This window comes from Monomorium pharaonis, chromosome 4 (genome assembly GCF_013373865.1).
Source record: "Monomorium pharaonis isolate MP-MQ-018 chromosome 4, ASM1337386v2, whole genome shotgun sequence".
Classification (NCBI taxonomy): domain Eukaryota; kingdom Metazoa; phylum Arthropoda; class Insecta; order Hymenoptera; family Formicidae; genus Monomorium; species Monomorium pharaonis.
In genome coordinates, this window is record NC_050470.1 from 14,307,373 (window position 1) to 14,329,872 (window position 22,500).

Genomic DNA, 22,500 nt, shown 5'->3' on the forward strand with positions numbered 1-22,500 from the left:
TCCCTAACTCACGCGATAATTGCAAGAAATTAGAACCCATATCCGTAACTAATGCATGCACAGTAGCACCACATTCTTGTAGTTTCATTATTGCATCAAAAATAATAATTTTCAACGTGTCGCTTGTACAAGCAGTGGCTACAAAACAATAACAAAGCGGAACTTTCCAATTACCTGCAATGCTGCGTGCCATAAGAACAAACGCACTTTTTGCAGGTATTGGTAATTTTTTATCACCAACATCTTGAAATCCTATTATTTCATCTCGTGAGACATTGTAAAATAAATGAGATTTTAAGCTCATTTCGTCCGCGCACAAAATACAATGTCGTTCTATTAATGGTAACAAATTTAATTTTATTTTTAAGGCTTCAAAAATTTTTATATTAATACCGGGTACAACATTCCAATTATATGTAAAAGAGTGTAAAGTACGCACAGAAGGTAACGTAAATGATTTTTTTAATTCTTTATAATTTCGCGGACTTAAAAAATACATAGACAGAGCAAATTTTTTAAATTCATTACTGTATCGTATACCACGTTTGCTTTTTGTTTGCGCATCTATTTGTACTGACAATAACATACTAAATTTTTCTGGTAACCACTTATTCCCCAATGTTTTTAAAATTTTTAATTCTTCACTCTGTACCTTTTCTTTTACATGTTCTGGACCTTTGGTGGTGATCGTTTTGTCTTTTCTTTTTTGAAGACGTCGCAGTTTTTGCTGAAGAATTTTATGTTTTAATCTCAACTTCTTTATGGTTGTACGTAGCTGTTTTTTTGTAGGGCTGTTTTTTTTCTTCGATGTCATCGTTGGTTTTAGCATTGTTGTACTTGGTACTCTAAATCAGAGGTCGGCAAGAAATGCACTTCTCGGCCGATTTCAGCAAGCGCCGCCTCCCACTATTCCTCTTGCCCCGCGTGCCGCTGACGCGGCCTACGAACCGCACGATTCGTAGGCAGCGCGCGCGGCACGCGGGGCAAGAGGAGTAGTGGGAGACGGGTGGGAGACGGCGCTTGCTGAAATCGGCCGAGAAGTGCATTTCTTGCCGACCTCTGCTCTAAATAAACATAAAATCCATTATAATATATAACAATTAAAGAAATAAACATATAACAAATAAAAATGTATGAACTTTTTGTTGACTTACATCTTACAAACATCCATCTTCTTAACATCCATTATTTCCTTTTCTATATTAATATTTTCTTTATCAATTCCTTTTCTATTTTCTTTTTCTGTTGCAGAACATGTTTGCTGTTGTATTGTTTCTTCAATTTCTTTGTCTTTTTCTGCTTCTGTATCTGTTCTACTTTCTTCTACTTTACTGTAAAAACATTACAAATAATATAATGTATTATTAAATCAGTAATACATCTTATATTCTAAGTTTGGATATGTGTTCTGCTTGGATACTTACATCATTTGACATTTAAAAGTAACTAAAAAGTAAGCTAAAGGTGTTGCGCGCGCGCGTGTGTGTGTGTGTGTGTATGTGTATGTATGAGATAATAATCTAAAGTGACTAAAATAACATTACGTTTTTGAAAATGATTCTAAATCTTTTCCAAATCTTGTAGGAACGGCATCAGAATGAAGAAGAATTCTTCTGTTACTAATTTTGAACCATTTTTCCTCAAAATGCAGTGAACACAATCGACAATTTCTAGAAGAATATTCGGGACCTTTTTCTTCCAAATCCAGTCGTCCACTAGATCGTATCCATTGCAACCATCTGTTATAAGAATTTATTAAATATAATAATTATATAAAAAATATAATAATAAATATAAACATAAAAACATAAAAGCATATGCTTTCCGCGAAAGCCGCTCTAGATCCGCGCCCAATGTTGCAAAATCTTCGCCCGCGTTCTGCTTTCAATTAGCAAATTGTAAGTAAAAGTTTTGCGCGAGCTCACTTTCCCCGAATCGCAACTCCAATTTGGATTTGAGCCCCGCGAAAGAAATAAAAAATACATAAATAAACATAAATGAATATAAACACATTTTTTATAACAAAATACGGTACCTGTCATGTTCCTTTGGGAATCTAAATACATGTCTTCTTTCCAGTTTCAGATTTCCAGGACAACCTCTTATTGAACATTTTTTAATATTTTGTCCACTCATTTTCTTGCTAAATTCTGTTTTTTTCTTGAACCTGAAACAGAGCTAAGATCAAAGTGTTTTCTGCAAGAGAAATAAAAATCTGTGCAATATATGTAAATGTCACTTTCCTTTTACTTCACTTCACTTAATTCACATCACTTTCACATCGCTTTATTTCTTTTACTCACTACACTTCACTTCACTTTATTGTTTTAATTTTATTTCACTTTAAATATCATATATTTTATAATATATAAAATAACTTTTCAGATAGTACCGATATGTAAGCTATAGAATTGCTGTCAATTTCTAAACATTTGAAACATTATGAAGGGTCTCAACTTGCGCATGCGCGTTGTATTGGCTTCACATATTAAAAAGAGTTGCGCTACTGTATACTGTGCCCATACAGTCTCATCATACCGGCTCTTTCTCTTTCCGTTGCGTTCCCTCTTTCATAGTCTCCCAATCACGTATATGTTCCCACCCATCTCACCTTATCTATGTACTTCCTATCTAGTTCTGCACACGCCATTATACCGCAAAGGAATAGGGAAGAGAGAAAATAAGTTAGAATAATTATTTATAAATTTTTTTCACTTATTCATTTCGTAACGCGTCGTATACAATATTGTCTGATGCATAAGCCATCAGTTTGCAATCTACGAACAAAGTTTTTACACACACACACACACTGAAAAAAATATCCAGCAGTTTTAATCGAAAAAAACCGTTCAAACACTTTATCCGGTTGATTTTGAATAAATTTAGGGCTATTCGATGAAATAAAAGATGTCTTTATCCGATGAAACATACTTCTCGATAAAATATGAACGGATAATGAGGTGCGATTTATTTATCAGTTTAAATTCATATATATACAATATAATCGGACGTTGTACTTGATCGGATAAAAACAAAATATTTTCAATCAAGCTAAATATCCGATCTATAATGTGCTACATCCGATTAAAATATATCCGATAAATTATGACCCATACAGCACAAAAGCTTGCAGCAACATTGCTGCAACGTTGCAACATTGCATATTGCGATGTAATGTTTCAGAGATATTGCAAAGACATTATTTTATAATATTACTTCAGCAATGATGCAGCAACATTTTAAAATATTATTAAAATAGTGAAAATAGATAAAATTAATATTCAATACAGTTTGAATAAATTAATATATTACAGTAACTTTTCAAAAATAATGTAAAAGCGATCGTTCTATATTATTTAAAATTTTTCATCTATAGAGATACATGCATTCTGGAGTAGTTTTAATTTGTGTGTAAAACTATTATTATGTAGATTTGTGTATAACAGAGTACAAGGTTATTCAAAATTATTTTAAATAACTGTATTTTTTAATTTAACAAATACAGAGTGATTATAGTGATATTAACTAAACGATCATCCGATTAATTCATTCGGTTTTAAATAACTATATTTTGAATTTAACAACAGAGTGATTACGTCAACTAGAAGATAAATTTTGTAAGTTTTGTCTCTCATCTTATAATGTACTTATATAAGATAAAAGACAAAACTTGCAAAGTTTATCTTTTGGTTGAAGTTTCACTAATCACTCTGTATTTGTTAAATTCAAAATAGTTATTTAAAATCAGATAAATTATTTTGAATAATCTTTTTCTGAATAATATTGCATACATATTTCATTGCAATATTGCTACAATATTACGTAACAATATTTCTAAAAGCGGACATTTTACCATTGCTGCAATCTTGCAGCAACCTTGCAGCAACATTTCACAACGTTTATGCAATATTGCAATCTTGCGTTGAAATGTTGCCACAATGTTGCTGCAATCTTTCTGTGCTGTATGGGGATCTCTGTTCAGGGCAGCAATCATGTAACTTTTTCCTTAGGGCGGAAACGTGAAAAGTGAAAAGTTTCATGTAACTATCTCTTTCTATTAGTGTTGAATAGAAAGGGTAACTTGAAATTTTTCACTTTTCATGTTTCCACTCTAGGGGAAAAATTACATGATCGATACCCTGAAGTCCAAAAAAATATATGCGTGCGCACATTTCGGTAGTTGCGTGCGCGCCAATCAGACGTGTACGAGCGCCACAAGCCTCTACATTGTGTGTACGATAGAGCGTCGTGCGGGCGTGTACATATGAATCTGTGAAAAATAATTCAAGTGAGCTTTCTCGCGCAAGAGATCTCGAGATCTCAGAATTGACTTAGAATTGAGTGTACCAATTTTAATCTGACTGGTCGCAATCGGAAGCTCATATCAATATTATCCTCTTATAAAATAGCCATGTAACCCTAAAGTTGCCTGCTAATCGCGATTGCATTGTTGCCGCTTTATTTCGATCGCGATTGGCTGTCTCGCGCTTGACTTGCTTCGTGTGCGAGAGTCGTGGTTTGACAGTTTAGTCGAGAGTAGCTGTCATTGAATTTTGACAGCTATCATGTGAATATGTATATTGATGTGCACGTAACAAATCGGTTATGTGAATATTATTGCACATTTCTTTTAAAAGAGATTAGTGAAAGAGAGAGGGGGAAGAAATAAAAAAAACTTTCAGGTAATAATAAAAAAAGAAATAACATCAAATATAATTTATAATTAAAATAAAAATTTAATTTAAAATATTACATTCTAACAGTCAGCGTCTTTTCTACATATTTGACAGAGCATGAATTTTTTTTCGGAAAGAAAGAAAGAAGGAAAGAAAAGAGGTGAGAGAGAGAGATGAGGAGAAGGAAGAAATAAGAAAAAAAACATCAGGTAATATATAATAAAATAAAGAATAACATTAAAATTTAATATAACTTATAATTTAAAATATATTTTAACAGTTCGCGTGTTTTACGTATCTGACAGAACATACATTTTATTAGAAATAGAAAAGGAAAGGAAACATATTACAGACAAAGAGAGAGAGAGAGAGAGAGAGAGAGAGAGAGAGAGAGAGAGAGAGAGAGAGAAATAACTTAGAAAAAGAAACAGCGATTTTGTTGAAAAAAGGAACAGAAAGAAAGTTAAAAAAACAAAAAGGAGAAGAGTGTAAGAACGAAGAAATAAGAAAAAAATTAGGTAATAATGAAATAGAAAGTAACATTAAAATGTAATATAATTAATAATTTAAGTAATAATTTAATTTGAAATAATATATTTTAACCGTTTGCGTATTTTATGTATTAGAGAGAGGAAAAAAGTGAGAGAAAGAAAGAGAGAGAGAAATGGAGAGAGGAAAGAAATAATAAGGTAAAATATCGGGTAAAATTATTAATTGTTTGTTATAAAAAAAAGAAAATAAAATAAGGAGTATTATTAATTTGATATTTTGCGTACTTTTCGTATTTTACAGTTTTCAGAAAGAGAGCAAGAAAGGAAAGAGATGAGAGAGAGAGAGAGAGAGAAAGAGAGAGAGAAAAGGAGAAAAAGAAAAAGAGACAGGCAAAAGGAAGAAATAAGAAAGACAATATCAGGTGATAATAAAATAAGGAATAACGTTAAAATATACATAATTTATAATAGGCAATTTTTGGCGATCGTTTGGTACATGTACCAAGGTTGATATTGGTATATAGGGGTGGAGCTTATCTTAATACGATGTACCACTACCATGTACAACTATGAACGCTAAAATGGACTGGTTCTTTTCTCTTTTCTCATACCGCAGATTTGGAAAAAATTATTTTACTTCGTTGCAAGGTATAGCTGATATCAACCAGAAATGTACCAAAATGGTTAGCCGCGCCTTAACCAAAAAGTAAAATAAGAAGATAAAATATCAGGTAAAATTGTTAATCGTTTGAATATTATTTATTTTATGTAGTTGGCAGCCCGAAATTATGTTATTAGCTATTTTTCTTTCTATATTATTTTTTTGGCTATATTATTATTTTGGCTTATTATTTTTTTGCGCGCGCGTGCGTGTGTAAAATTATGTAAATTTATAAATAATTACATAGCATTATATAAAATATTTTATTAAAAATTATTATTTACTTAATTTTTTTAACTTTTTTTATACATACATACATACATATGTGTGTGTGTGTGTGTTTATAAAAAATTAAGTTTAAAAAAATTAAGTAAATAATAATTTATAATAAAATATGCTTTTATATGATATTATGTAATTATTTATAAAATTACACTTACACGTTTTTTATTCAAATTTGCAGAACGATAGATTAAAGAAAGGGAAAAAGATAAAGAAAAGATAAAGATAAAGGTATTTACATTTAAAAAATGGAGAAAAAAAAAGAAGAAAGACGAGGTATATAATAATTATTTAAAAAGCTGTTGCGTTATTTTTTTTATAAAATAGCATGTTACCTGATATTTCCCCTCATTACTTTTTTTCTTACAATCTTTTCTTCCCTTTCTCATTCTCTTTTGCACTCTATATCTGTTCCCTCTATCTACAGAAGTCGTTGTTTCACCTAATTATATTTTAATATAATTTGCCTATTTTGCTTATTTTACACACCCCATCTATCTATCTGTCTATCTATTTACCCATATCTTTCATTTACTTCTATAAAAATTAAAAAATTAAAATTTTATATTAAAAAAGATTTAAAAGTTTAAAGATAAATTTAAAAGAAATATATTTATAAACATAATTATACAGACATGATGTGCAATGAGCAAAATTGCGCGAATAGAAAAAGTGTCCGCATTTGGTCCTTAAAGGGTTAAAATAATATAATATATTAAATATATTATATAATTCTTTTTCAATATAAAATTATAATTTTATTTTATCAATATGTTTTTATCATAATTTGTTTTTTAATAAAGTTTAATAATATAACAAATAATTAAATAATATAGGAGAGAAGGTGGTAATATGGCTATCCATTTATATTTTATTTAATAATGATAAACTTCCGAAAAGCCCATACCATCGATTTTTTTTATACTCTAGATTCTTACGTATTTTGACGTGCTGATTACGAATATGATAGTGAAAATTGGCGCAAATTTGATTTTCATGGCGAAAACCTTGAAAAAACCATAAAAATCATGGTTTTTTCTATTTATTTCCCTAAATAATGAGAATTTTGAAAAATACTTCAGATAAAAGTTATAGATCTCATCGAAATACACATTTTATGTTCTATTGATTTTTGCCGTAAAAACAATAGTTTTTGAGAAAAATGACGTTAAATGTTCAAAACTTCATATAACTCATCTAACACAATTCAAGTTTTATTAGTTAATTTTATGGTAATTATTCACTTTACGGGACCCAGCTCCTTGACCTTGACAAATGTTGTCAAGGTTACCCTCCTGAGTGACCTTTAAAACATTTTAGCCGTCGGACGCGATTTATTAAAAAGTTATTAACAAAAAAAGTTTTATAAATATTTTTGCTTAAAACGGATAATACTTTGCATTGAACTATTTGTGCTTTTAAATGCACGTTTTTCTGCATATTTAAATAAAACAAAATTCATACAACTGAACGGTGAATTGAACGTATTTTTACGAACATCTCGTTTAGCGAGGAAAGTCGCAAACCTATGTACACATTGCAACGTGTACACATTCGCAAAGAGTTGTGCAGAGAACACGTGGGCGGGGGAGGGCCTCCGCCCCTCCGCCTGCACCCCCTCCCCATTTTTTTCCTAACTCTAACCCAACCATTTTTATGTTACTATTTAGATAATACGATAATAATGTGGTAGAAACCCATGTGGTACAGTACAAGAGTGGACGTTTATACTCTCACTCGCAGGTGACAGAATTTACTAGATGGAAGTAGTCGGCCCCCCCCTCCGCGGGGGCTACGCCCCCGCTCCGGGTAGGGGCCTCAGATGGCTGAAAGTGGGGGTTAGCCGGAGTAAGGAGCTCCGCGTGGAAAGTCACAAACTATTACTGTATGCGGACCCCGTCCCCTCCCCACTATCAAGACCATTTTGGTGCTAGTGATGGTCAAAAACTTATACCACATCTAAAAATGGTTGGATCATGCTTCGCATGGAAAATTCCAATGGTACAGAAAACACATGAGCAAAGCTCACTTCCTTCCAGTATTAACTAATAAAATTAACTAATAAAACTCGAATTGTGTTACATGAGTTATATAAAGTTTTGAACATTTAACGTCGTTTTTCTCAAAAACTATTGTTTTTACAGCGAAAATCAATAGAACATATAATGTGTATTTCGATGAGATCTATAACTTTTATCTGAAGTATTTTACAAAATTTTTATTATTTACGGAGATAAATGGAAAAAACCATAATTTTTATGGTTTTTTCAAGGTTTTCGCCATGAAAATCAAATTTGCGCCAATTTTCACTATTATATTCGTAATCAGCACGTCGAAATACGTAAGAATCCAGAGTATAAAAAAAATCAGAGGTATGGGCTTTTCGGAAGTATACCCCAAATAATTTAAATGGACGTGTTGGAAAAGTGATTATACTTCCATCCACATTTATAGGGTCACCACGTAATATGTTGCAAAATTATCAAGATGCAATGGCAATTGTTAGTAAATTTGGTAAACCAGATCTTTTTATTACTATGACTTGCAATCCTAAATGGCGTGAAATTGAAGAGAATCTCTTGCCTGGTCAACAAGCTTCTGATAGACCTAATATTTGTGCACGCGTTTTTAATATTAAAAAAGATTATTTAATTGATTTGATTGTAAAGCAAAAATTTTTTGGAGAAGTAGCAGCCTTTGTATATGTCATAGAATTTCAGAAACGCAGTTTACCACATGTTCATATGTTAATTACTTTAAAATACGATTACAAAATAACAACTTCCCAAATCGTTGACAAATATATTTCTGCTGAAATTCCTGACCCTCTTGAAAATCAAATATTACATGACATAGTTATGAGACATATGATTCATGGACCTTGTGGCGATTGGTGTTTGATAGATGGAAAATGTTCGAAACATTATCCTAAATCATATCTCGAAGAAACTAGAATGGATGAAGATGCTTATCCTTATTAGCGTCAACAAAATAATGGTAAAAATTATGAACATCCTGGTGGATATATAGTTGACAATCGTTATGTAGTTCCATATTGTCCAATTTTATCAATTATTTTTAATTGTCATATAAATGTTGAAGTAGTTTCAAGTATCAAATCGGTTAAATATTTATATAAGTATATCTACAAAGGACATAATGTTGCTGCTATAACAATTGAACCAACAACAAACAATATAATTATTGATCATGATGAAATACGTAATTTTATAGAGACTCGTTATGTTGGTCCTGTAGAAGCCACTTGGCGTATTCTCGAAAAAAAGTTACAAGAAAAAAGTCATGCTATAATACGTTTGCCAATCCATCTTCCTTATCAACAAAACATTATAATTGAAAATGAAGCTATTGAAGAAGCAATGACGTCTGCTTTGAATCAAGTTACAATGCTAATTGATTACTTTTCCTTAAATTTTCGTGACGAAGAAGCAAGACAATATTTATATGTAGAAATTCCACAATATTATACGTTTAAGAAAAAAAAAATTAATGGAAAAAGTATTTCACATTGGGTTAAACGTAAAAGTCATTATAATTGCATAGGACGAACGTATTCTGTTAGTCCAACACAAACAGAATTATTTCATTTACGACTATTATTACTTACTGTAAAGGGAGCTACAAGTTTTGATGATTTAAAAACTGTAAATGGAGAAGTACATCAATCATTTTCAGCGACATGTCTAACTTTAGGTTTAATTGAAGATGATGATTTGTTGGATTCACCACGGTTCTTCAGTGACTACTGAAATTATTTGGATGTATGATCATTGAGGGTCGCTTTATTTTTTTTTTAGACGTACACGGGTTCTTTCATTAGTCACATAGAATGCCGGACGCGCCACGTCACAGTATTTTTTAAAAATAATATAATTAAGTTTTCAAGTTTTTATGAGATAAGTATATAAGTTTCAATATTTATCTTTTTGATATTTATCTTTCGATAATTTTTCTTTTATGTAAAAATCTATATAAATAAAAATGTAAATGTTTGTTCAAAATCTTAAATCTCCAAAAGTTCTTTACCGATTACTATAAAATTTTGACACAACGTTGCATTCGAATACGCGCGTTTTTATGTACTTATTCAATACCCGAGTAGAAAATAGTTAGGGAAATCTTTATGTAGCGTAAGGCCCCGATGAGGATTTAATAACGATGCCATAAAAAGGGCTACCTTAATATTATCACATCAGGGCCTTATAAGGTATTATTAAGGATGCCTTAAACTTACTGACAAGGGAACCTCGCGAACCCGAAAATTCTGATTTTAATGAAACTTGGCATAAATGTAGAGGGGGTAAATACATGAATTTAGAAATTATAAGTTGGTGCTTATAAACGGTTTAAAGGGTTGAAACCACTCTTAAAAAATTTAGAGTTTTTGCCTTTTCTCAATATATCTTGTAAACTAAACAAAGTATTAAAAAATGTTTCATACAAAAGTTTTACAGTATAAATACCTCTATTTAACTGTTATTTATTTATTTTTTTAAATTTTTTTTCAAAAACAAATTTTTTTTGGAAAACATAAATAACATAGTTAAATAAAGGTATTTATGCCGTAAAACTTTTGTATAAAACATTTTTTTTTATTTTGTTTAGTTTACGAGATATATCGAGAAAACGCAAAAATGTTTCAACTTTGAAGCGTGTTTTCACCCCTTCAAGCCGTTTTTGAACCAAAATAAAACATTTCTAAATTAATGTATTTACCCCCTCTACATTTATGCTAAGTTTCATTAAAAGAAAATTTTCCGTTTGGTCTTATAAACGGTTTGAAGGAGTGAAACCACCCTTCCAAGGTTGAGACATTTTTACCTTTTCTCGATATATCTCGTAAACTAAACAAAATATAAAAAAATGTTTTATACGAAAGTTTTATAGCATAAATACCTCCATTTAACTACGCTGTTTATTTTCCGAAAAAAAAAATTTTTTTTAATTAAAATAAATTTTTAATAAAATTGACTTTTATGTATTGTATATAGCATTTATAAAGTAATAATACTACTCTTATATATTACGTTTTATTTATATTATCTATGTATCTATGTGTGTATTATGTACGATATATATTATCTATGTTGTAATACTATATCTTTATATTATCTGCATCCCCATCTTTCATTTATAGGCTTTCATTTATTTGTGGAATATGTATAATTTGAAATAAAATAATTTACATATTAAGAACATTCGCAACATTTATGTGTAACATTAGGCTTTGCTTAATTAAAAACAATCTAACAGAAAAATCAAGCACACGTTAGATGTGATACTGATGTGAAAATTACGCATAACATTATTAATAAAGGTACCAAACTTATTAATACGTGATTTCCATTTCATATATGATACGTGACATGACAAATATGAAACTTAAATGTGAAATATGTGACGTAGACAGAATGAACACTGTGTGAAAGCAACGTGAGTACTTTAATATTGCGCAACTGTTAGATGAAAACTAATACATACAGGGATGCAGATAATATAAATGTATAGTATTATAACATAGATAATATATGACATACATAATATACACATAGATGATATAAATAGAACACAGTATAAGATAGTATAATTACTTCATAAATGCTGTATACATAAAAGTCAATTTTATTAAAAATTTATTTTAATAAAAAAAAATTTTGTTGAAAAATGAACAACGTAGTTAAATGAAAATATTTATGCTGTAAAACTTTTGTATAAAACATTTTCTTATATTTTGTTTAGTTTACAAGATACAGCGAGAAAAGATAAAAATATCTCAATCTTTGAAGGGTAATTTCACTCCTTCAAATCGTTTATAAACCCAAACGGAAATTTTTCTGATTTTAATGAAACTTGGCACAAATGTAGAGGGGGTAAATACATTAATTTAGAAATGTTTTATTTTGGTTCAAAAACGGTTTGAAAGGGTGAAACCACACTTCAAAGTTGAGACATTTTTGCATTTTCTCGATATATCTCGTAAACTAAACAAAATATTAAAAAATGTTTCATACATAAGTTTTACGGCATAAATACCTCTATTTAACTATGCTATTTATTTTTTCTAAAAAAATATTTTTTTCAACGAAAAAAAATTTGTTAAAAAAAAAATTTTTTTTTGAAAAAATAAATAGCATAGTTAAATAGAGATATTTATACTGTAAAACTTTTGTATGAAACATTTTTTAATACTTTGTTTAGTTTACGAGATATATCGAGAAAAGGCAAAAACTCTAAATTTCTGAAGGGTGGTTTCAACCCATTAAACCGTTTATAAGCACCAACTTATCATTTCTAAATTCATGTATTTACCCCCTCTACATTTATGCCAAGTTTCATTAAAATCAGAATTTTCGGGTTCGCGAGGTTCCCTTGTGAGTAACATTTTGTTATGGAAAACTAACAAGGGCCTTACAAGGTGTTATTAAGGATGCTTTAGATTTACTAAGTAAGATTTTGTTATGGAAAGCAAAAAAGGGCCTTGCAAGGTATTATTAAGGATGCCTTAGATTTATTAAGTAAGATTTTGTTATGAAAAACTAATAAGGGCCTTACAAGGTACTATTAAGGATGCCTTAGATTTACTAAATAAAATTTGGTTACGAAAAGCTAATAAGGACAAGTTGCGATATCGAAAAAATGTTAATGCAGTTCTTGGCAATAATTTTTGTAACAATTAGTTGCAAAAAAAATTTTTTTTACAATTTGTTATAAACAAATTAACAAATAATTATCCTAGCCTGAAATAAACCACGACGGAAACATGTATAATATGTCCATGTTTATAACAAATAATATAATGTTTATAATATATATGTTCCTTGTTTATAACAAATTATTTAAAAAATTTTTTGCAACTGATTTTTGTTGCAAAAATTTGTTTTTTTTTTAATCAAAACGGTCGTTTTTTAAGTTATTCCACATGCTATTTTTTGTATGTGAAAATTAATAAAAAAATTTGTTAATTAATATTTATTTATAAAAATATAATTTAACTAAACATGTTTCATCTTTTTAACATCTATTGAATTGATCTACAACACGTATGTATAACATAAATATCCACAAACATCAATGGTTCATGGATCTACTCGAGGTGTCAGTTCCTGTACGATCTTAAAAGTCAAGCAGCGTTCAAGGTGGTTCGCAGATGAATGGGTAACTGTTTTTTCGATTGTAGAAAATGCTGTAATAATGACCGAATCAGGCATGCCGGATTTGACGTTTGGTCCTGATTTGGATATGGTATACATAATATAACCCCTAAATTTTTATTTTTATTACATCCCTTATCAGAGTCAATTAGGGATTGCCTTATAAGGCCCTGTTAATATTTGTTTATAGGGCCCTGATAATTTTTCCTTTAAGGTACTCTTAAACCATTTGTTTCACTTCCTTTTCAGGCCCTACTTATATATCCTTACTAGGGCCTGATTAATTTTAAGGAAGCCTTATCAGGGCCTTATCGGTGCCCTATTACATTTTCTACTCGGGTAGTCTTGTTCGTTTTGTCTGTTCTGGGTCTACTCGGAGCAAACCCAAGCAGACCAACGCACTCTAATGTTGATTCTATAAAGGTTGATTCCGATGACGCCAATCTATTAGAGTGCGTTGGTCTGCTTGGGTTTACTCCGAGTAGACCCAGAACAGACAAAACGAGGAATACTAATGTTTCCAATTTACTGAGCCACAGCAACGCGTGGCCGGGTAGCTAGTAAAAAATATAAAAAACGTTTTTATTATATTTATCACAATAGAGAAATGTAAAAAGTCTCATATATTTCAAATAATCCAAAATTTACGAATAAAAACACGATAGAATACGATTAATTCATATGAAACATGATTAGATAGAAATTGATTAAAAACGATAGGTAATTTATACGAAAAATACGATACAAAAATATAGAAAGCCTATCGTATATGTCAGATAACCGATCTAATATTTACGAACCAAAAACACGATAGAATACGATTAATTTATATAAAACATGACGATAGAAATTGATTAAAAACGATAGATTATCTATACAAAAAATACGATACAGAAATATAGAAAGCTTATCGTATATTTCAGATAACCGATCTAATATTTACGAACCAAAAACACGATAGAATACGATTAATTTATATAAAACATGACGATAGAAATTGATTAAAAACGATAGATTATTTATACGAAAAATACGATACAGAAATATGGAAAGCCTATCGTATATTTCAGATAACCGATCTAATATTTACGAACCAAAAACACGATAGAATACGATTAATTTATATAAAATATGACGATAGAAATTGATTAAAAACGATAGGTTATCTATACGAAAAATACGATACAAAAATATAGAAAGCCTATCGTATATTTCAGATAACCAATCTAGTATTTACGAACCAAAAACACGATTTAATTAGATGGGACTTTTTCTTATCTGATTCTATCGGATTTTTTGAGCAGGGTAGCATATAAAGAGCACTTAATTTCTGCATAATTATTTTTTCGAATTTTTGTCTTAGAACATATACATATATCTGGAAGGAGAATGAAGGATCGAGCCTGTGTCCAAATTGAGTGCGAAAGAGAAAGACGTTTTAATGAAAGAGAAACAGAGAAAGGTAAATTTTAACCTTAGTCCGCAATGCGCAAGCGCGGCGCGAGTTAAATAGTTCATACTTCATAGTATTATTATTTATCAATACTGATCGCAAAAGTTACAGTTTATCATTACGTATAAATAAAGTTTATTATTATTTATCATAATATGTACATTAATCATTATCTTTTCCATCATCGTCAATCGTATCCTAATTAAAAATCACATTTCAATTTTCAAACGGGCGCGGTGAGCGTGACGTCATCTACGTTTGCGCATTGCAAGCAAAGGTTATAATCTACCTTTCTCTCTCGCACCCAACTTGGACACAAATCGTTTCCATAGGAAGCATAGGCTATTCCCCTTCCAGATATATGTATATGTTCTAAGATTTTTGTGGTGGGAGTACTACCTTAACAGACATGAATTTGATAGCTAGATTCCAGAGAAAGCTTAGTAGCGGCGTGATATCTGCGCAGTAACGTTTGCGTCATGCGGCACGATTTTTTACGTCCTTAGCGTCGCGCCGTTACCGCGTTGCTTAATTTAAAAAATTAGAAAATGATAGATAAAGGTTAAAGTTGAACCGAGAAAGTTGATCTACGTTGTTAGAAAGGTAGGGGTAAGCCTAATACTGATGTAGTTATTGGGTATAAAAGGAAAGCGAGAAAAGAGCGAGGTAGGCCAGTAAAGCACAGAATACCTTGTACTGCGGACTGATATTTTGTAAACTGAACAATAACCGTACAAGTCGTCACATTATTGTAATAGAAAAATTTTTTGTAAAAGTAAAAGAAAATATATTGTTCTTTTAACCCGTAAACTTTTAACTCGACGTGTTCGTGAGTGACCTGTGTCTCGAGGAGTCCCGGTAGCGTGCCCCCCAAAAATAAGTTCTATAACCTCAGGACGACAATAATCATTATTAAAAATTTCTTCGCAAGGAGAGATCAAGAAAGGCCTGCGTGGAAACGCATACTAAAGTGCGTTACACTTTTGGACGTTATTGTAAGCTGAGAACTACTTTAAGTAATATTAAAAAAATAGATATCAAACATTATGTCATAACGTTTAATAACATTTAAAAAACATATTAATAAATATTTTTTTCATATTTTATATTAATAATATTAGAACAGCAATATTATAATAATAAGATTACTTATTATTAGCAACATTTAATAATATTTCTGTTCTAATATTATTAATATAAAATATTAAAAAAATATTTATTAATATGTTTTTTTGTATTATTAATATGATCTTGTATGTTTTGCTTTTTTTCTGCTTTTCTTCCTCCGTCGATCGCTCACGCGAGATCTCTTTTTTTTTCTCTCCGCGATATGTGTGTATTTATTAAATAAATACACACTTATAGTAAATATCATGCAAATTTCCACACAGTCTTGGATGTATTATGGAATTTATCTCAGAGGCTGTCTGAAATCATTATGTATATTAAAGCAATAAACTAATTGCATTAATAACTGATATTTTTAGTCTAAAAGATAAAATAAAATAATTAAAAACTTTTAAAAATTTGTCAATTTCTTGAAGTAAAATACTACAAAATAATATTTTTATTGTTAAAATAGAAAATTGAAGTCTTTTATCAATTTTACTATATAAAAACAAATTTATTGAAAAATTGAAAAAAATTTCTGATGCATTTGGTATCATTATTCTTTTACAGTTTTTTTTTTCCATTTTTTTATTGATAAAATAATTTTGTAAAACATTAATTATAACCATAAAAATAAATTACAATGAATATTTTCTAATAATTTCTTATTTGAAAAAATGATAAAATGTATAATAGTAATTATTATACTTGTTGTGAGCGTTTGCTCGTTTTGGGAATTCTTTCCCGTTAGTAGTTGGGATCGTTCTGCCTGAAGGGTTAGGACCCAAAGGGTGAAGGTTTGGCTCGGTGTATGAGAGAAAAGAAGACGCTTCTTACTTTCTTGTTCGTTGTCTTTTATTTCCTTCTTGCGCTTACAATCAGCTGTGTTGATGTCACGTAACACTCGCGATAAGGTTTATGGTATGCGACGATGCTCGGTCGCTGTTATGATACTCTCCGCTCGGTCACGGCGTGGTCGCGTTTATATATTATGATATCTGGTGCAATTTCGGGGGCCAGTGACCGGGCGTCGGTAGCTTCCGCGAGGCTAAGCGTTTCGACATCGGAACGCGGTAGCCTTGCGGTTTGATTTTGCAGCGTAGGACCTATTTCTAGGGCGATACGAACTGCTTCCGAACGCGCTGTTGTAATCTCACGGAAGTTACTCAAGACTTCCGTGAGCGCGGCGGATTCTTGTGCGTCTTTCGAAAGAGGTGCTTTTTGCAACGTCTTTCGAAAGATGCCTGTCGCAATTTTAATAGATATAGTTGTAATCGGCTTACAACATACTATTTACACATTATACATACACTACACATGAGAAAGTTTCCAGACATCTAGGATAATAAAATCAAATTTTTAATAATAAAAGTATTTGTAACTCATACAGCATTAAAAACAAAGAAACTTAATAAATTTAATTTTTTTTTAATAGATCTAAATACATAAACATAAAAAGAGAAACATTTGACTTTTTAATATTACTGCACTCTTATATAGTATATTATACAATATTATTCTTTCAAAAAAATTACATAAAATAATATAATTTTGAGAAAATCCTAGCAAAATTTTAATAAAACATCTTGTAAAACTATATTTCAGCATCTTATGTTTATATTTTTATAAATTATTTTAAAAAATAAAAAAATGGTTTTATTTGTAGAAAAGTGCAATTTTATTTTTTTGGTACATAATCATGACATATGTATATATTTATAATTTTTTTTCTAAATCTTTATCTACATTTTCTTCTCGAAAAAAATTCTTTTGAAACTCAACGTAAATAGCGTAAAGAAAATAACTTTGATATTTCTTTTATCGTTCTTTGTTATGAAAGCCGTTAGTTTATGTTTTATAGTTTTGTGAATGTTACAGTTACAGTCTTATGCATAAAATAAATCGTCATTGTTGCTTATACTTTTTAACATTTAATAAATTTTATCTCATCAAGGATTCCTTTCTAAGTGTGCATAAATAATTTTGCGCTTTATTAAAACTTTTAAAAATAATTATTTTTTTGGAAAATTTTCTTTAATTATCACAACAAAAAAATTATAAATTGTATTACGACAATTTTTATAAGAATAACTTTTATATAAAATATTTTGTAGATAATACGTATATCATCAATTAGTCATATTTAATCTTAACTTTTGTAATTTATCGACAGCATATTACTATGACGTGAATTTCAACATTTTGGTTTATTGCGCAATCCAGTCGCAACGTAATAATACATTGAAGTTTATCTGAAAACAAAACAGAACACTTTATTGTACATATCTGTACATTTATAAGATAAGAGATAAGTATGTATCATAAGAAATGTATGAAAATCAGTTCTTATTATAATTATAATTTGTTTCATCAGTCAGATGTACAGTGTATCTAACTTACCTGTACTTAATATGGCAATGTATCTAATTTGTCTAATCTTTCTTCCCCCCTCTATTCAAAACAATTACACAACAAATTTCACAAATAACGTTAATCTATCTCAAGAAGTCGATACAATATACTTGTGTCAGTTAATTGGTCAATATCTGCCTTCTAATTACACATTATTTAAATTGTGCTCTTTTTGAATCTAAAATTTCAAAGCTAAGGTTTTGCTTTGCATAACTATCATGTGTAAATATACGCCTACAATTTATTATTTTAGCTCTTTATTTATACTTTTTAATACTATATTTACTTTACATTTTTATTAAAATATTTTGTTTATAATTAAAAAAAGAAAATTCTTTGTATTGTAAATCCATTATGGCCAGGGGCACTGGAAACATGATATGTATATCTTATTAATATACAGAAGTTAAGATTTTGTTTTTTTATTTAGTGTTTAACTTTTGATTAGCATTTTTGTCTTTCTCCAGTTAGGAACTTTGTAACAAGTAAGAGTTGTTAAGATAACGTCTTTTGCAGTAAATAAAATAAAGTTTTATATTTAATAAATAGCAGTATGTGTCATTTTTTTTGTAAATAAGATAATAAAAACTTAATTAGACATGTTAATTTTTTATTTCGCATTCTTGCGAAAAAATATTTATAAAAAAGAGGCCACATTTGGTACATATGTAAACGACATGGCACAAGTGCTATCTTCTTCTTTAAATCTTTATTATATTTATATGAATAATTGAAAACATTTCATATACTTTTTCCAAGTCTCAGAAATGTTTTCTAGTATAAATCTTATATTTTAATTTTGTATTTATTAAAAAATATGAAAAATCTTCAAATTTTAAGTAGGCAGTATGGGGTACAGGTATCTTCTTCGGACTGGTTAAGTGTTAAAATTGTATAGCAGTATTTATGTGATCTGTTTTATGATTTTTTAAATAAAAAGCATAAAAAAGATAAATTATTGTTTAAATTAAAAAATCATTTAACAATTGCGCATAATCATTATATTTACAATATGTAAATCGATTGTTTGATTAAATATACATATTCATACATATATATTGTCATTTAATGGAGTGTGCGTGCGTGCATGCGTGCGTGCGTGTGTGTGTGTACGTTAAATCCAATATATATATCATATGTCACAGCAAAGAATTGATCAATCTTTAAAGACCTTTTCGTGACTACCATTCTTTCTTCTCAGAAGCTCAAAAATCAGGCATATATGACAAAAAGTATAGAAAATATAAATTTGATAAAAACAGTTTTTAGTTCAATGCTTCGTATTATTAAATGATTGGCTTGCAATTAACTATAATTTTATTCATAATTTAATAATTTTTGTCCATTGTTAAAGTTTTCGACTGTTATATTGCAACGAGGAGAATGGCTTTTTCCAAAACTCAAAACATGTGGATGACAATGGAGAAAGAAGATCAGGGGATGATGGCAGTGTGGCCGGACGTTGTTCGCGATATTACGGAAATGGTTACAAATTTAAACATTCCTGATATTGATAAATGGTTGGAAAAAGTAAGTCATTATTGATAAAACATACAATATTATACAATAATCAATCCAAGCAAAAAATAATTAAAGTTTTTTTTATGATTTAATCAATTGAACCTAGAATAAATTCTTTAAAATAATCAAATATGACATGAAATAATTTAATGTAAAATATATTGTAAACAATTCGTATAAGATTTAAAATAAAATTTTACTGAAGGCAATAACAAAAAATTTGTCAAAACAAATGATTATAAATATGTTAAGAAACTTTCCCTGAAAGGGAAGTAAAAAAGAATAGTAATATTTTATGTAAAAAAACGCCAAATGTTTTAATAACACTAAAATAAACCTATAATGACCGAATAAAATAAAAAGCAACAGCATATATTATATATTGTATATATATATATATATATATATATACAGGGTGTCCCAACGCACGTGGACCATTACTCGTAATAAGGTACAAGGGATCGAGATGAACATAAAAGTCCAATATTGTCTTGGGTTAGGTCTGCAAATAATCGAGATATTAACGTATGGAATTCTTAAATAATCTAATTAACTTCTATCGTAATTGTGAACAGTAAATAATAAAAGCTTATCAGACATTCATAATAGATTTTTTTCGTGTTATGGCTCAAGCGGATCGAGCTCTTTTCTCGGCGCGCTCTCATTCGCATAATTTGAAAAATTAATACCTTGATTATTGGTGGACCTAACCCGAGACTTAACCCACGACCTAACCCAAAACAATATTGGACTTTTATGTTCATCTCGATCCCTTTTACCTTTTTACGAGCATTGACCCATGTGCGTTGGGACACCCATATATATTAATAAAAGGTTTGCATATTAATATATTTCTAATCTGCGTATAATACAGGTATTACAATATAATGTCCCAACAACAAAGAAAATTTTGGGTTTATCATTAATCTATATTTATAAATCGCTAGTACCTGAGGAACAACAGACAGAAGATAATATTCGCTTAGTGCAAATTTTAGCATGGTGTGCGGAAATGGTGCGTAATTCTATTCTTCTTTCCATGACTTGTGATATCTTTTATAAACAAATTTGATTTAATTAAACACGAGATAATAATATAATTTATACATATTTAAGTCCAAAGATAGTACACTGACGCAAAAAAAGAGACAAAAATTTTGATCAAATTTTTAAGCAATTTTTAAAGTTATGCAACTTTGCGAAAAATCATCCAAATTATATGAACTTTTTTTAAATTAAGGCAAAGACTCTACTTTAAGAATCCCTAGGCAAAAGTTTGATTTGTTAAGTATAAACCTTTTGTATTGCATAAAAACCAAACATGTTTTTTTAATTGAAAAAAGTAAAAGTTTATCATTTTTCCCAAGTTTCTCGTTAAAATTTTGCTAATATTAATCCAGATTCTTAAAGTTCATTCTTTTCTCAGCAATTAAAAAAAACATATCGAGACGATGTTTTTTGTTGATTGCACACATATTCAAAAAATACCGTATTTATTTGCTAAAATATCCTAAAATGCAGTACAAATTTCAAATTCGTGTGCAATCAACCAAAAACATTATATCGACATGTTTTTTTTTAATTGCTTAGAAAAGTATAAACTTTAAGAATCTGGATTAATATTAGCAAGATTTTAACAAAAAACTTGGGAAAAATGATAACAAACTTTTACTTTTTTTTAATTAAAAAAAACATGTTTGGTTTTTATGCGATACAAAAGGTTCACACTTAACAAATCAAACTTTCGCCTAGGGATTCTCAAAGTAGAGTTTTTGCCCTTTAATTAAAAAAAAAGTTTATGTAATTTGATGTTTTTTCGCAAAATTGCGTCACTTTGAAAATTGCCTAAAAATTCGATCAAAATTTTTGTCTCGTTTTTTTGCACCAGTGTACATTGTACAATGGCAACAACTTTAATAAAAAAAACATAAAATATTGCGAGTATAAATAATAATACTAACACATTTATTGCTACACAGGCATTATCCAATTTAGTCATGATCGATGACATCATGGATCGATCGTCATTTCGTCGAGGCCAACCATGTTGGTATCGGTACAATAATATTGGTTTAATGGCAATTAATGATGGTTTATTATTAGAGAGCGTTTTGTATTATTTAATTAAAAAACATTTTAAAGGAAAAGAATGTTATATTAATTTACTGGAAACATACCAAGATGTAAGTAAATATCATACAATATTGTATCTTATATAGATATTAGTATGTCCTCTTCGTTTCTTTTTTAATTAAATAATTAATTGTAAAAATATTTTACAGGCTATTTTCAAGACACAACTAGGTCAGAGTTTAGATATGTACATGATTAAATGCAACAAAAAGCCTAATGACTCAATAAATCTGGATCTATTTACAATGAATCGATGTAGATTACTTGTTACATATAAAGCATATTTAATAGTTATACCAATATTCGCAGCAATGCATTTTGTAAGTTTACCTGATTTCATTTTACATAAATAAAATTTTTTGTGGCGATAATGCACTGTGATATTATTTAATGTAGGCTGGAATAAAAGATCCAGAGATGTTCAAGAAAGCAAAAAACATCGCGTTAGACATTGGGTATTTAATACAAGCTCGAGACGATTATTTAGGCTGCTATGGAAGTTATGAAACTACCCACAAAATATGTACTGATATAGAAGAAGGAAAATGTTCGTGGGTAGTTGTTACGGCTCTTCAACGCGTCACTCCAG

The 22,500-nt window shown here is 29.5% G+C and overlaps 3 protein-coding genes across 4 annotated transcripts in view; 1 reads left to right on the forward strand and 2 right to left on the reverse strand.

Moving 5' to 3' along the window:
• The window catches only part of LOC118645059, a 23,229-nt gene extending 6,377 nt beyond the window's left edge, over positions 1-16,852 (reverse strand). The window contains exons 1-2 of the mRNA XM_036285385.1: positions 16,554-16,852; positions 4,754-4,756 (exon numbers count right to left, since the gene is read on the reverse strand). The gene's annotated coding sequence lies outside the window, so the exon portion shown is untranslated. The remainder of the gene's footprint in view (positions 1-4,753; positions 4,757-16,553) is intronic.
• On the reverse strand, positions 698-3,182 carry LOC118645061 (52 kDa repressor of the inhibitor of the protein kinase-like). The gene is made up of 2 exons (XM_036285387.1): positions 2,036-3,182; positions 698-1,739 (listed from the first exon to the last, which is right to left on the reverse strand). The coding sequence occupies exons 1-2, from the start codon at positions 2,134-2,136 to the stop codon at positions 1,541-1,543; spliced, it is 300 nt and encodes a 99-aa protein (XP_036141280.1). The 5' UTR covers positions 2,137-3,182; the 3' UTR covers positions 698-1,540.
• Positions 14,853-22,500, forward strand: part of LOC118645055 (farnesyl pyrophosphate synthase-like) — an 8,536-nt gene continuing 888 nt past the window's right edge. The window contains exons 1-6 of one of the 2 annotated variants that reach the window (XM_036285375.1): positions 14,853-15,705; positions 19,612-19,787; positions 20,653-20,793; positions 21,758-21,961; positions 22,061-22,231; positions 22,308-22,500. The exon at positions 22,308-22,500 is cut by the window's right edge and continues 20 nt beyond it. In XM_036285375.1, the coding sequence (XP_036141268.1) occupies positions 19,641-19,787; positions 20,653-20,793; positions 21,758-21,961; positions 22,061-22,231; positions 22,308-22,500 (856 nt within the window). In that variant the 5' untranslated portion in view covers positions 14,853-15,705; positions 19,612-19,640. Of the gene's footprint in view, positions 15,731-19,611; positions 19,788-20,652; positions 20,794-21,757; positions 21,962-22,060; positions 22,232-22,307 lie in introns of both variants that reach the window. The other variant, XM_036285374.1, reaches the window with a different exon arrangement.